The 16,331-nt window shown below is 39.1% G+C and overlaps 1 protein-coding gene across 11 annotated transcripts in view; it reads right to left on the bottom strand.

The window, feature by feature from the left end:
• ABLIM1 (actin binding LIM protein 1) overlaps positions 1–16,331 on the bottom strand; it is a 167,151-nt gene that overhangs the window by 18,718 nt on the left and 132,102 nt on the right. For 3 of the 11 annotated variants that reach the window (XM_076339086.1, XM_076339077.1, XM_076339079.1), the window contains 4 exons: positions 15,343–15,472; positions 5,066–5,170; positions 2,679–2,726; positions 240–386 (listed from right to left, as the gene is read on the bottom strand). In XM_076339086.1, coding sequence (XP_076195201.1) covers positions 240–386; positions 2,679–2,726; positions 5,066–5,170; positions 15,343–15,472 — 430 coding nt within the window. Of the gene's footprint in view, positions 1–239; positions 423–2,678; positions 2,727–5,065; positions 5,171–12,942; positions 13,063–15,342; positions 15,473–16,331 lie in introns of all 11 variants that reach the window. The other 8 variants (XM_076339087.1, XM_076339080.1, XM_076339076.1 and 5 more) reach the window with 5 other exon arrangements.

Consider the following 16,331-nt stretch of genomic DNA (forward strand, 5'->3'; position numbering starts at 1 on the left):
TAATATCTGTGTGATCAATTCCAAAGTCCTTTAGCAAAACCTCTTCTACTTAGTGCTATTCAATAGTTTTAAATTCACAGACACTCGGAGGTCTCACCAGAAGAACTGCACTTTGTGGCGAACACCTGGAGTGGACACAATCTTCACTACTTATTTTTACAGCTCCAGTGTTAACCTACTTTGGTTACCAGTACCTTTTAAGCTGCATCGCTTGTATCTTTTTTTTTTTTTTTGCATACCTATGGCCGCAAGAGAGGGAGGACCTGGCCAGTGGTCCGTCTCAATCTTTGGTATCTCGTTGGGTGCTGGTGCATGAGCTGCTGGGAACTTGGAGGACTTGATGATATCCTCGGAGGACTTGCTCTGTGCTGCCAAAGCAGCTGCATCTAGATGGCAACCAGGGAACTTAGCTATGTAATAATCTGTATCAATATAAAGGTCTTCCTTATTTTGGCAAAACTTTATACTTTACAATAAGTTCATTTTCAAAAGCAAATATTTTCATGTTTTGCTTTTCTAATTGCAGTTTGAAGCAAAGTAATGTCTTTCTCTTGCCAATAGACTGGAATCAAACCTTCCTCTCCTCCCTCATCCCCACCCCCAAAATAACCCCAAATCAGCTTTGGATTTTAGTAGGGTTGCAGAGCGTTAGAATGATTGGGCAAGAGTAAGAAAATTCAATCTAACAGTATTTGCCAATATCTCCTAAGGACAGCTGATTATTAATGAAGATGAAATCAGATTTATGTACTGATCTATCTTCCCTCTAGGGCAAGAAAACAAATAGTTCAGAAGAACAGCACTAATTTTAACCCTCCTGATGTTAATTATTTCCTATGTTTCTGTGAAAAGCTGCAAAACAAACAAAAAAAGAAATCTGAAACAAATGTTTATTTAACCAGTGGACTTTTTCTGCTGCATGCCCTTGCTTATTAGCATGCAGTAGTAGTAAAAGCAGATGTGAATTTATTAATAAATACTAAACTCCATTCAGATCAACTTGGCAGGGAAAGGCACTTGCAATGAAATGAACCTCACCAATAAAATATCTCAGCAGTGGGGCATCCACTTAAGATTCCAGTCTAAGCTAAAGTCTCTTAAAAGCATGTGAGGATGTCATTATGGCTTTCACTTCTTGACATTAAAAAAAAAATCCAATAGGATTCAGTTTATATTAAAACCAGCTTTAACTACCTCTTATCTGCAAATTGTTAGCTCAAATCACCTTCTCTTATATGAAGCTATCGTATCAGAAGCAAGAATTCTGGACTACTTTTTCATTTTCTCTTTTTTTTAAACAGAAAGACATCTGTTAACAAAGTGAGGCATTGTGTTGCTCATCCAACATGTTCAGGGTAGTTTAGGAACATCAGCATTAGACCTCATTGGGAATTCTGCACATTTTATGATTGGGAAGCTCTAAGCATAATTGCAGGTATGGAGGAAGCTGGTCAGAGTTTACAAAAGCATGACTTCAAACAGTACTTACGTATTAGAATTGGTGATGTCAGTGGTTAAACATTCACATTTAATGGGAGGTGAGGAGATACATTAAAACCATAGAAATAAACAAAAATAATGTTAAGACTTTTTCCAAAATGAGCATATGGTTTGAAACTTAAAAAAGAAAGAGGAAAAAACCCTGATGTAAAACCACAGCAGTGCTATTTGCAATGCTCACTCCTGACTACAGAATGGACTTCCCCGGCTTTCCTAATCCTCTCAGCTCAATAGCTCTCAGCCTGCGGTTCTTCTAAACCCTGTAGAGTACTGCTAATTTGCTACTTAACCCTAAATACATTTCATTGGATAAAAGGTCTGCAAAGGGATGCAAACTCAAAGTCTTTAAAAAGTGGAGCCATCCGTCTTTCACCACATTACATAAAAATCATCTCCTATTAAAAGTTTTCTATTCACAGCAGAAGGGAAGAGTGAACACACTCTGTTATAACTGGGACCTTGCTCTGCAGTACTAAAGACTGGCAATACAGTGGGCTTCTGCCATCATTGTTATTTCAGACTTGCTATAACAATGTCTACACCAAAAAGATTAGAGCACTAACACTGCTGTCCGACTCAGAATCCAAACACCTAGAAAAACAAGTACAGCGTACCACCTGAGCTATATCACAGGGCTTGAGAATCAAATTAGCCCTGTCAGTGATGTCACCTATATTATCTTCAATAATTAAAGATTCTTATTTAAAGCCACAGGTACATTTGGAATTCCTGTCTGATAATAACATCTCCATCTTTGCTGTTGAAATAAATTATTGTACTTTGTCTGTTTAAAATAAGGATATTCCATGAAGTCCCTGTCAGAGAACAGTCTGTTGTTAATCCATTCTAACATGATCGGTACCTGTATTCTGAAAATATAAACTTAAAGAAGTGAAATACAGGAAGAAATCATAATGCTAAAGAGACAGCAAAATCCCAGTTAATGGCAATTTTGCCATTAATATCAACATGGCCAAGATTTAAACCATATGATCCAAATGAAACAACATGCTTTAAAACATAATCACTCAGCAGGACATGCAATAACAGCTGTTTCAAGCTTGGACTACTAATTTTTAATGCTTACAAAGTAAACACTGAATGCTTTTCACTAGTCTGCATGCCTTTTAATTTAGCTGACACTCCAGTTTTGAAATAAAGAGGGAAAGATCATTTACCATGTTGTTTGTAGATTGGTGGTTTTCTGTAAATGTTGACACCTTGATCTGTGAAATTGAGAAACAGAAAAATGGGAATATGAAAACTACTTCAGTTGTAGATAAAGATAACTCCAACACTAAAACAAGACAGACGAAATCAAGGATGTAGCACAAGAAAAAGCCAGAAAGCTATTTCTAGTATTATACAAAATCAGATTATTTAAAGAAAAGAAAACATAAGAACAACTGAAAAGTCAAAGACATGTGGTATGAAGTCCTTTGGAGCTGATTCTGTACCATGTGGATGCATCCAAGTCATGAACCATTCATTTTAAACATTCAGAAAATTATCAGCGGGATAAAAGTTACAGAAGAAATGCAAACAAGCAAGACATTTCAATGGTGAAGATACAAGCCATTTGGGGAAAACTACCCCAAATAACTTTTGTGGAAAATTGTGCTTCAGTCATAACAGCTCAATTTTCTTTCCAGCTGACTAGCTGGATTGAGCAGAGGAGAATGCAGCAAGCCTACAATTCACTTCAAATTCCAGAGAACAAAATAGCTGCCTAATACACTGTTTTGAACAGTCAACAACAGCTACACTTCAGTGAGTCAAAGGGATGCTTTATGCAGTGTTAACTGATATACTACTACTTCTCCAACCACAAGGATAGATTTTATTTCTTTTTTGTAGTTTTTTTTATGTAAGGCCCACCACATTGCACATTATCAATGTAAATCAGAATAAAAACACTTCCCAGAACTCTAATGCAGTAAATCTACAGCACATCTAAAAGATATCATTTTTTTACAAATAATAATCTAAGACAGGAACCAGTCTGTCCTAAACTACCTTCCCACCCAAGCCAACACTTCATGTATTCGGCACAGCTACAAATACAAAAGTTAATCCAAAATCAGTGTTACAGTGTAAAATCTGTCAAAATCTTATTAGAAGACCAAAATGAGTTACTGGGAACTAGAAAATTAATGTCAGAAACCCATTTTGCTACTTCATACTGCCTGAAAAAAGTTTTCAGTTACATTAGAATGAAAGATGAAAAAGCATTTTAGAAATATATGCTGTGTATCACAGATCCAATTAAAGTGCTACAGGAGACAACTTAGCCTTTGGCATTGAGGAAAGCTAACCCTAAAAATCTATTGAAACGGAGGCAAATCTTACTCTGCAGAACCCTACATCCTTGACTAAACAGGCAAATTCATTGCACACAAAGACACTGAGGTATTTCATTCTTGTTAGTGATCTGTAATGGCTACTTGACCAGCAAATAGGTATAAAAATTACAAGGGTAGTCATGCGGTACTTTTGTGCACATCTATACCAGAAAGCTATACGGAGGATAGGAACACAGCTCCTTCTGTGGCTGCACTGCACCAGCTGAAGAGGACAGCTCTCCCACCACGCTAGAAATTATTACTCAGAGCTATTCATGTAAGTGTCCTTTAGCTTACGCAAGTCAAAGTGCACCAGGTTAGCTTAAGCAGTTAAAACAGCCTACCTTAGCCAAGCCAGGTCACACTGACTGAAAAAGAAGTTCCCACAAACAGTTTACCTACCAGATCTGAGGAAAGGAGGAAGAGCAGTAACCTCTGGCAGTGCGAGGGGATACTAGACTGAAGGGGACCTGAAGAATAACTGCACATAAGAAGGCTTTCAGCTAGCACTGATGCAGTCAGAAGATGCATGTCAACAATGCTAGGGGCACACCACCTCCATCTCATCAAAATCCAAGACAGATGAGCTTCTCCAAGGCTGGAAGAACTGTGCAGCTCACTTTATAACAAAGACTGCCCTTTATAGAGAGGACATCCTGAAGCATACATATCCTTGTGGATCTGCAGGTGTCTCTGAAGACACCAAGCCATTGCTCAAAACAAATAAAGAAACATCCTCATCTGCTTTAAAAAAAAGGGAACACTAAACTAGAACTGCTTGGTTCAGGACTGAAACAAGTCACAACAATCTGAATGAACAACATACATAATGGCTCACTGGTCAACTCTTTTCTGCATGCCACTATGAATCAAAACCAACTCCTCCAAAGTTAGCAGAGTTATGCTGGTGCTCAGCTGGTGCAACTGCAAGAAAAATCAAGCCCTACGTAGCTCATATCGAGCTCATGGCCATCAGCCGACCCTGAAAACCAAGGCATTCTAACAGTAAAACACCTGACCAACAGAATAGGTAAAAATCACAGTGAAACTCCTCCTCCATTTCTTAATGCACTACCCCTCTCAGCAAGACCTGGAGCAGTTCCAAACCCTGTGGGTGCACCTCATGGTAAACAGCGTGAAACAATGGAGACAAGACAAAAGTTACAAAGGCTACATTCTACACTGTGACAGGACACCAAGACACATACAGTGCCAGCTCCTACCTGGAACATGGAAATGTTTAGGGGCCTGAGCGTAAGTTGGAGTGAGAGGGCGGCTGTCGGGCCGATAGGGGACAGGGGAGTTCCGACCGCTGGACGGCTCATTGCCTCCAATGAAAGAATGGAGAAAACAAAATGAGAAGAGGGAGAGCAGTAAAAAAAAGCAAGCCCAATCAAACCCAAACAAAATCGGTGGAATCAAAACCTCCAGGGAGAAAAGAAGTTGATCCAAAAATATAAATACAAACAATAACGAGAACTGGTAGCCCTGATGACTTTTTTTTTTTTCCTGATATTCCTGCAGAGACAAAAATTCATGTTCAGGCTGGAGTTGAGGTTTGAGCAGCTCAGACTCATTCTGACGACATGCGGGCAGGAGCTGTGTGCTCGCAGCTGGTGACTAGATGGGCAGCGTGGAAAAGAAGAATGGAAGGTTACTTGGCAATGATTTAGTACGGAGACTGATATTTGGAGTTAAAAGTCACAAGCACAGAGCATAGTAGTTGATATGCAAACCCAAAATGAAACCCACACCCAAGCAGATAGAAGCAGATGCTGGCAGTTACTACAGTTCCCTAAACCAAAAGCATACAGAAGCTAGAGATGGAAAATAGCTGTTAGGTCACTGGCCCATATCAAAAGGCGTAACTGTTCTATACACACTCTTTCATTGGTTTAACTCTCTGGTAGGAAATTTTTGATATAGCAAAATAATTTGTAAAGCAATGCAGCCCATCTGGTGGCTGCACCCATATCATTGGTTCCACCCCAAGTCTCTGTCAACACCAAATTTGGCTCTGGTGACAATACTTCACCACTGCTGATTTAGCAAATCTGAATCTAATGTCTGAAAACTTAAATTCCATTTTGCGCACAGTTTGTTCCATTTGTAGGATTACTCTTACCAGGACTATTTCTTTGCCTCCTAACAATCCACTGCAGCAATCCAACGGCCCTAAAAGTTCACGTGTCTGTCAGGGCAAGAGGGTTGTTGCAGAACCAGGCTGGTTGATCCCCAAGCATCAAGACCTAACAGCCAGATATCCAAACATATGACTGTGTGCGTACCATAAAATAATGTTGCTGCCTTTTACTTTGTGCCATTCTTCACACTAGTGCAAACTCGCGCAAGCAAAAACTGCCCACATGGGTGCTTATTTTACATGGGTGTGAGTGACCACAACAGTGAAAAGTAGGGGAGCATCAAACCCCTTCTATTTCTCAGGTATGCACAAGGGCTTAAAAAAAAAACCTAGAAAAGCTGATTAACAATGCAAGAAAAAAAAAGGGGGGGAGGGATAAGTACAGAAGGGCTATAAAACACAAGAAAAAAGAAACTGCAGGCCTCATTTCAGCTACAGGTTTCCTATGTCCCGTTAGAGGACCCAAAACCTTAGACTCAGCACACTTCTTATTTATATATTTGGGGGGAAGGAGAGGGAAAGGAAGTTTTTTTTACACAAAAGTTCCTCTTTTACTTGAACAATCTAAAAGGCACCAGAAGGGAGAAAAAAAAAATGCTCTTTACGAACCTTGCTGAGAGAGATGTACCACAGAGGCCTCTCCCAGTATACAAGTTAATCCATCTGCACATAAATGTTTTGAAAATTACATGCACAGTTCAGGGGGCTTGGCTGTACAAGATTTTTCCAGAAGAATGCATGTGCAAAATTCTGTATTTACCACTTGGATATTTCAGCCCTGAATGACTTAACATACGTGATATCCCCCAAACATGATGTTCCTTCAACCACATGAGTTGGTGGTGGTTTTCTATTTTGGGTACAACGATGCTGAGCTTTTGGCCAGGTAACAGTAAGTGCTAGGTTTACTAACTCTGAAAAGTAGTATGAACGATTATTTAAAATAATATTGTCATATCTCAATATATGGTCCTTTACTTGGCAATTCCAATATTGTGTTCTATTTGTCCAGCCTTTGAAATACTGTGATGGTGAAACACCTAACTTGGTTAAGCTGATTTTACTCATGTCTTTTGTTTCTATTGAGAAATGATGAGTTACTTTTCAGCAAAATCATTGTTTTATAGGGAAAACACATCAGCATTGAGATGGCCTCAAGAGATAATTAATTCTAAAATTTATAACCTTTATAGAGACATGTCATTCTGCCTTTCTGCTTCCATTGGCAATTAGCATATTCAATGAAAGAGAAGAATCAAAAGGGATTTATTGACTGACCTGTGGACTGTCATAACAGAGGAGTCACAAGTACATTTCACCTGTTGGGAATTGGTAGTCAAAATGTGGGCACGTTCAATTTACAATGCCTCTATCACCAACACTACAAATACAGGGAAGAAACTCTTCTTATACCCACCTCTTTATCTCAACTAGACACGACTAAGTATGCTCACATTCATAAATGTACGCTAGCTAATCTTGTACCTGGTACACGGATAATTTGTTTATAGAGAACTGGTAATGTTGTATAATGCATACAGTACAAGGTAGACAATTAGCGTGGTATCATCCTGCACGTGTTGCTTTACAGATGTCTGTTGGCTTGTATTTCCTGGGGTTCCTGTGCAGGCTCTCTCCTCCTAATGACTCCTACTAGGACTGACAAATGACTCTCCTTTACACTTTCTAGGATGGCAGTCTCATTACCTCCAACCACTGCAGGAGGGAATGGTACATCCACTTAGATTCTCATTAGATCATCCCTGAGGAGCCCACTCTAATAACGAGGCTTAAGTGCTTCAGACGCTGCTGTAAAATCACCCACAATTTATGAAAGCAGTGCCAACATCTGTGAAATGTGCATATGCACACAGGAAAGCCGAGCTGCTAGCCTGCCTGTACCTGCCTCCCAGGGCCTCATGGCCGGCCTGCTTGCAGCTTTACATAAAAGTAGGGGCTGTGCATGCTCTGAATTTGGGTTCCTTGCTGTGCCTGCACAGGAAAGTCTCTCTTACTATCTCAGATATGCCATAACTAGTGTTAACTCCACAAAGCAACAAGAGCACTCCAGTTTGCCAACACTGTAGGAAAAACTAGTTCCCGCACCCCTGGCATGAAGCTGCACATATGTGTGTGTAGGTGGGTGGGGGATGTTAAGAGATAACAGAGTTAATATAAAAATCAATCACTTGAGCACAGCAGCCTCAGAAGTGAAATTCAGAGGCTTTTTTTCTTTCATTCTGTTTGCTCCATCAGGTAGTTCCCATTTTCTATAGCTTGATTTGTTAAGCAGGTTCCCCTAGCAGTCAGGAATATAATTGCTTGCCTATACACAGCAGTGTAATCTAGGTTCCTGCTGCCTTCTGAAGTGTTCACCACTGGGCTCACTGTGTGATTCACAAGCTAAGTTCGCAGAATCAGGCCAAAAAACCCATATGCAACCAACACTGAGCCTTCTGTCAACTTGCAAGCAACACTGAGCCTTCTGTCAACTTGCAATTTAGTTGCTCTACTTCTGAATAGACATAGGAAAAAGAGCTCAACGGCACCTGAAACCCTACGTCCTATTCAGGTTTTGTCAAACTATCATTCATCATCTTGTCCAGATGTGTAGCCCTTATTTCCCGCACAAAACTGAAAGTCACGAAACAGCCAAAGCACGGCTGTTTTCCAGAGCAGAGCTTTCAGCTGAAGCCACAAAACCCTGGAAATAGTTATCACACACAGACAGCATTTGATTTCAGAGACCTGCCTCAGGGAAGGAAAGCAGGAACCTGTGAAAACCAAGGCCCAAATTCACTATGAAGGTGGGTAGATTCCTTATGGGAAGGTCTGTGAGCAGAGAAATACACATTACTTTGGAGCTCTTTTTACGTGGAAATCTTACAGGGGCTTTGCAATATTCTTGAATGCCTCTGAAAAATTCTAGGCATGTGAGATGAAATCCTGGCTCTCAATGAGAGTTTTGTCTGATTTCAGTAGGATCAGGGTTTCTTTCATTCATGGACTTGTTTTGATTCTTTCATAGCAAAGACAGTACTTTATTGAGACAAGACAAAATTCAATGGAGAGTCCAAATGAGATTAAATGAAGTCTAAGTTGATGCACATTACATGCTCTTCCAGCTCGTTCAACATATATGTTACACCAACAAACTCTCACTAAGACTTTCTGAGGCATATTTAGCCCCTTCGCTCCTCAAAGTGCTTTACATTTGGCATTGTCTACAAGGCTTGAGCATTACGCTTGTTTAAGCGTTATGTTGTATGAAAACACACTGAAACTGGTCTAAATGTCTACTTTTCTGGCTTGATGATACAAAATAACACAGGTATAATGTGTCGTATGCCACTTTCATTATCATTATGCTGTTTGGAAATATTTCCCCCTTTACCAAAGCAGTTTTGTCATGGCGCATATTTTCTGACTCCTAAAGGACAAAAAACCCCAAAACTATAGCTTTATGAAATCTTTCTTACAAAGTTACACCAAGTTCACCTTCCTGCTAAAAGTACAAGTAGCTTTGAGAAAGGCTGACCAAGTAAAAAGGAGATCACATGATGCCTCTTCTTTGAATCACTGCAAATGTATCTATCACATCTGATTAACCCTCACAGTGCTATAGTTCTCATTTCAGACATATTCACAAGGGTCTGATTCCCTAGTAGACACAGAAATGCTACTCTCAAGGTAAAATAATGCAGCTCTTTAAACTTTGAAAACAGACACCTAGAATACCCAGGGCAAACCCCTACGGATAAGAATATTGGGGAACTGCATTAGATGCAGCCAGTGCCAGAATAATCTCCCTTTTCTGCCGCACAGAGGTAAAAAGGGGGTACTTGGACACATGTGGTATGCAAGGAGGACAAATGAAGAACCACGTGGAAACCCAGATCAACCTCATCAGCTGGTAACAAAATACCTATTTATGAACATGAAGTAGTGAAGAGGACACATGACATAGTGCAACTGGACTTCACTCAACACTACTCACATGTTAAAAAAAACCCCCACACAACCCCCCCCGAATCATATACTGGGCAAACTATATTATCTCTTCCTATGAAAATGCTTACACCTACATGTTGTAATAGTGGAGAGGTTTATTTAACAAAAATATTACCAGTCCCTATCATCTTGTCTTTCTTTAAGTGCATGTGCACTGTTAGTACATATATGCATATATACACTGTGTATTTTCAGAGTATATCTGATTAAGAACTATCTTCCATCATATTCCTTTTACAGGACAAGCCAGAGCTTGCTCTGACTTAGGGAACATTATGAACATTTGTTCATCTAATGTTTTGTGTGCACTTCGTTGGTCACTTAATGTGCTGGAAAAATTATAAAGGTCTTTAGGCCTTTTGACTGTTTGTACCTTTGAATATTTTGTACTAATGGGAAGACAAAAACTTTTCCTAAGCTGTTTCAATAGCTACTTATCTTCACCTTAAACAAGTCAGAGAAATAATGATGATTTTTATCTAATTTAAGTGTAACATAGGATCTTATTGTATCTTTGCCTGCTATATGGGAGAACCTTCTGTCACCACACAGGTACATAGACACTGAACAAGTCACTACCAAATCATTTCATTTGATAGTGTAAATACATTAACAGACGTAACTTTTTCACTATGAGATTTGGAATTATTTGATGGTGCTTATGCAGTGTTTCTCATGTCACCCATCCTGCTGGGACTGTGGACCTACCAATTCAATTCCCTGCAGATCTTATTCAAGTACCTAACGTCTCTACTTAGCTCTTCTAGCTGCAGCATCTCTTTCTGCTGTCCTAGGCATCCATTCTAACATCCACTGGAATAGTCAAATCCTCTTCAGAGTCACTGCTCTTCCCAGCATGTACAGATGGACAACATCACACAGAAGCATGGCTTATGTTTGGCTACGCTGTTCACTGAGAAAACTGTTGCTCATGTTCTTTATTGACTACTACTCTTCCAGTCTGCATGTCATCAGGGAACTCTGCAATACTATTTCATGTTTCCTTCCAGATCATTACCAAAAATACCCCAAATTACTTTATCTGTGTACATTTTATAAATGTCTGAGTTTGGCTCAATGCTCTGAGGGAACTTGGCTTGCAGTGTTGAACTGAAACACAAAAGTGCATTTTTGGTTTTTTTGAGTAGTCGCCTTCCTCCACAGGGAGAAAAACCAGAAAGAAATGAAAAACATGCCGATATTCCCACCACATTAACCTAGGCACGAAACTTAGGTCACCTTAAGAAGGTGCTTCTTTCTCTCAACCAACTATTAAAAGACTACTCTTTCAATTCAGCCATGTGAATTACAAGATGTGGGTACCTGCTACTTGCCCCTTCTCAAGTGCACCACATCGTCGGATGGTGTACACTGTCACAGTGATACGAACTTGAGCTTTCAGGAGCTTTGCTGGGTTACAACACATAAATCCCGTCCAGGCCCAAGACCTTTATGTAAAATTTTCAGAAAATTGTGGATTCTTACAATGTCTTATGTGACATATCTGATAAGAACCATACCCACCTCTTTGTCTACAGTGCTTGTAATCCCACTTGGCCTTTTGTACCGATAACTGAGATACGTACCTAATTTACACGCCAGGTAATTCTTTGAAATCTGAAAACAATAGGCATGGATTTCCAATAGTTCTTCTGATTTATCTGTTGAAGAAGCTATTTTCTCAACAGAAAAAGAATGAAAATGCCACTTGAAAGAGTGTGAGCATTAATTTGGATTACAGCAAAGAAATGTTGAAATTGCACGGATTATGAATTAACTGCATGCTGAAATGAGCAGTGTATCTATTTTTAAGGGTCCCAATCTTTTAAGTTTGAGATTTTTTTTTATAGTGACATAATAGGAAAGTTGAAAGTGCATATTAACAAAAATCATCTAAGAAAAGGCAAGAGTAAAATTAGTAATGGTGATCTGAATGCTTGAAAAGCTGTAAAGTTGAGATCTATTAGCATTTCTTGAAAGTTCATGGCAACAACTTCCTTGCAACTGTTTTTGATTATCTCCAGTTTATGATTATCTACATTAATCAGTGGTGCCAGAATAGAACCTATGTTCAACTTACTCACTGCCTCTTTCTGAGCTCTTGCAGGTGATCTAAGCTATGATCTTCTCCCCCAACAGAAGAGACAGCACAGCCAGAGAGTGCTCCAATAGAAATAAAAATAAAACCACATTCACAGAAAGCAAGAAACAAAACTAAAAGCTTATTGAACTGAATGAGCTCCTTGAACGGACACAATGAAAGAACAACCCTCCCCAAAATCTAACCATGGAAAATAACAGATTGGAAAAAAGAGAAATGACCAGATCCTCAGGTAGTGTAAATCCCTGCAACTCCACTGCCTTCAGCAGAGTCTGTCGATTCTCACTAGTTGAGGAGAGGCCTAGAGATTTTAATTTTACTTTGTTGGGCACTAATTATTGCCAATGTGGTTAACAATGATTAACTTCCTTGTTGCCACTGATCTTTATATAATCTTTTTTTTTTCCTTCTCCATATTTTTGATCACCTTGGTCTCATCCAGGCAATATTTGTAGTCAATTTTTAAATGCATGTTTTAAGAATGTGGAAATAATAATTAAATTTGATATGCTAACTGCTGTAGTGATTGTTATGTACTGCTTTAGAAAGAAGCTAAATTAGGCACATATAGGTTCTAAATAGTAAATGATAATGCTTTCCTGTATATTTCTAATAGGTAATTGCTTGATGACTCTTCAACTAGGGCCCTTAGAAATGACATATTTCCTCCGAAAAAAGGACATTATGTCTATTCTAACGTAGTTTTAAGTGTAACGGCACATTTCGAGGCATGCTCAGCTATACAGCCAATGACAACCTTATGGAGATACACCTTATTAGCTTTGACAGAATGCTAATAAATCTCCAGCCTGGAGGGTACTCCCTGGGGAGGCCTGGCTCCTTACCTTTGACATGGGGGATGAAGTGGTGTCGGAAGGGGGAGTTGGGGCGGGAGTCATGGTGAGTGGAGCTGAGACTGCTAGTGCGCAGGTATGACAACCGCTGCACACCAGTAGAGAGCAGCTCTGCAGCAGCAGGGAATCGGGGGGCAGAACAAAATGAAAACAAAGAAAAACAATAAGAGAAAGGCAGGGAAGGAGGCTTCAAAGGAAGGAAAAAAAAGGCATTGAACAATTAGGATTCTGAAAAGAAGGAAGGAGGAAAAAAAAAGGTTAAAGACGTACCGAAGGGTTCATAAATGTTAAGACAAAATTACAGGAAGTATTAGAAGAGAGGCTCAGATTTGAACTGCATTGCTAATTTGGCATAACATTTATTGGCTTGACGAGCTTCTGATCTATGCCTTGTTACCAAAAAGTAGCCTGCTACCAGCATGCAAACATCACAAACATTGACACTCTATTAGTTAAGAAAGCAGCTGTTTTGAAAAGTGCCTGACCAAAAAAATGTCAGTCAAGAGGCATACAAGCTGTTTTCTATTGTTTTAAGACATTCCAAAAATGCTGCCAACATCAGCTAGGGCACTGCAGGAGGAAAAGGCTGCAAACTTTTTCAAAACTTGTAGCACGCAAATTTTTGAAGAATCTTATGCTGACAACGTCAGCACAATGGTTCACTTCTCTCTCAAGGGCTAGCTGGGAGCCAAAGAAAAGTTATCTGGGGCCACTGGGTTTATTCAGAGAGAAATTATTCTTGCAAATAACATGATGATAAGAAGTGCCATTAGGAGAAAAATGGTAAATATACACGTGCTATTATTCAACATGAGTAATTACTGTAGGAAAATTAGAAAGTAGCATTAACAATTACCCCAAAGCAGGGTAGCAAAGATCAAAATGATAAATTCTGCAGAATTACTTCTGTGTCATATGAGAAACAGAAACAGGTGAGCCAAAGATGAGATCATCTGAACAGAGATAAGTTTGAACAAATATCTTCTCAGAAAATCCCTCAGGCTGCAAACTTTTGAAGATTTTACATTTGGATCCAAACTCTGGCTTGAGCCCATCTGCCCATCACAAGAGTTATATAAACAGAGACTGCTTCTGGGGAAGGTCCTCGACTGAACACAGACAGTAAAACTCAAACACAGTAGAGTCTGGAATAGGGCCTGGATTTGTTCATATCCCTGATACAACTGATACAAATGGAAAAATCCCCTCAGAATTGCCCAAATCAAGAGACAGAAGTTTGCAGCTTTTTCATGCTTTTAAGTCTCTTTTGGTTTCAATTGTAACGTCATCTTAAAACACAGTCACGTTGTCAGCACTAAGTATCAGACACAATTTGCTTCTGTCCCACCTCCCTTGGGTCCTTTAAATAAGGCATTCACTGACAGACACAATTAGCTGCTTTCAGCCCACCCCCACTAGGAAATGGCTACAGCATTCAAGTTCCACAGTGGTGGCTCTATTATAAAGCTTTAATTTTAAAAATGCAGCTCCTATTGTATATGGGCTTTTGGCATCCCAACTGTTCAGCTGTAATGACCAAGGAAGATGGAACTGCACGATTGTATCACTTAATTTAAAAAACAGATCACAAAGATCTAATTCATTACCATAAACAATAAAATCAGTCTTGAAAAGTATTCAATGAATAGCATTTAGAGGTAAATTTTTATGCAATCTGGGTGTGGATGAAAAGTTTATTTTCATATCTTGCTTTTATATACACAACCAGTAATTTTGAATGCACTGGGAACCGGAATGAACTGTACGTTTTCTATATTGTACATAGAACTTGTACAACACTGCTAAACCAGTAAATGAAGTTTGTGTTTTTTAAATGTTCCCAGGCAATTGCCTATGGCTTTAATTAAGAAATCTATCTTGCGAACCATGAGTCTATGTTTTAAAAAATTACTAGCAATTTGGAATATTTGGGGGTTTTGCTGCTGAATCCGAAATTCCATGGCTGCACCAAGATTTAAATGAATTGTTTTTTAGGAGGGAGGAATCCTACATTACTGACTTCTGTATAGTTAAGCCATAACTTTTGTTTCCACTATGTGATACTTTTCCCAAATTCCAGAATGAAGTTTGTGACTCACTGCTGCAAATTTTTGCTCGCTTTCAGGAACATACAAAGTTTTAAAAAATAATTAATCAGAAACAAAACCAGAAGATCCATATTCATGATGTAAGAAACACTCATCAGCCTAGTGCAAAAGACTGCATCAATCAAGAACAAAAAAACAGGTAGAAAAGGAGATATTAAAATATGCAACTATTTTTCAATCCTAAATTTTCACTGCTAAAAGAAACAAATGCTTTGCTGCACCACTAAGTGACATAATAAAGAAACAATAGTTTTACATATACTTCTAATGCAGTTGCCCTTACCAGGTCTGTGGAAATGCTGCGGGGACCGTGACATGGTGGGTGTGTAGCTATGACGACTGTACACTGGAGAATTAATGGATCCCTGACTAGTAGACCTGTGAATCATGCGATCCCGAACATCTTGATAACCCTACAAAATAGAAGCATTCACTAATAAATGTAAATGCATATTACACAGTTTTAGCAGCACTTAACTTTCATGGATCTGAAGACATCAGCAGAAGCTACTGAAATAACAATATCCCTTAAGCTTTCAACCTACTTCATTATTACTGTTTTCTAATGATCTGTTCCAAAGACTCCAATCCATTTTTATAGTCCGGGTCAGAGTTCAGTCTTGGAAGGTTCCAACTCCACCTGTAATTTCTATTAAATTCTATATATTCCTAGATTTGCCCACATTCCTGTGACTCCGTAAGGGAAGCTACATTCAGAGTATGTCTGTACATCAGAGTATGCAGCATTCTGGATAAGATACATGAATTAGCCTTCAGCTAGCTAACTTGGAGACCAGCAAGAATTCAATAGCTGCCGAACAGAGCTCTCTGTGGCTTAATTTACCATGTGTCTCAACTAGCTACATCAAAAAGTATTTAGTATAAAGATTTGATTCCCTTTGTATCTGAAAACATGACACCTTCTCGTATATAATTCGATTTACTTGGATTCCTGGGGAAAAAAAAGCCAATTAAAAAACCAAACAAACCCCCTCAAAACAAACAAAAATCTGCACCCCTGCCCCCCCCCCCCCCCCCAAACCCCACAAAGCAAACTAAACCAGGACAAAAGGGGTAGGACTGATGGTAATGCATGAAGATTTATAAGAAATTTTATAGTCACTTTTTTAACATGTAGCAATCACTACAACTTTTACAGTGCAAATAAGCAACACTCCCCAGCCCCAAAATGATAATGCTTCTGCAATGGCACCTATTGTATCCTGACAAATGACTTCCCAAATGTTTCATGTTATTGTGATGTTCAAATTA

This window comes from Aptenodytes patagonicus, chromosome 5, assembly GCF_965638725.1.
Source record: "Aptenodytes patagonicus chromosome 5, bAptPat1.pri.cur, whole genome shotgun sequence".
NCBI classification, from domain to species: domain Eukaryota; kingdom Metazoa; phylum Chordata; class Aves; order Sphenisciformes; family Spheniscidae; genus Aptenodytes; species Aptenodytes patagonicus.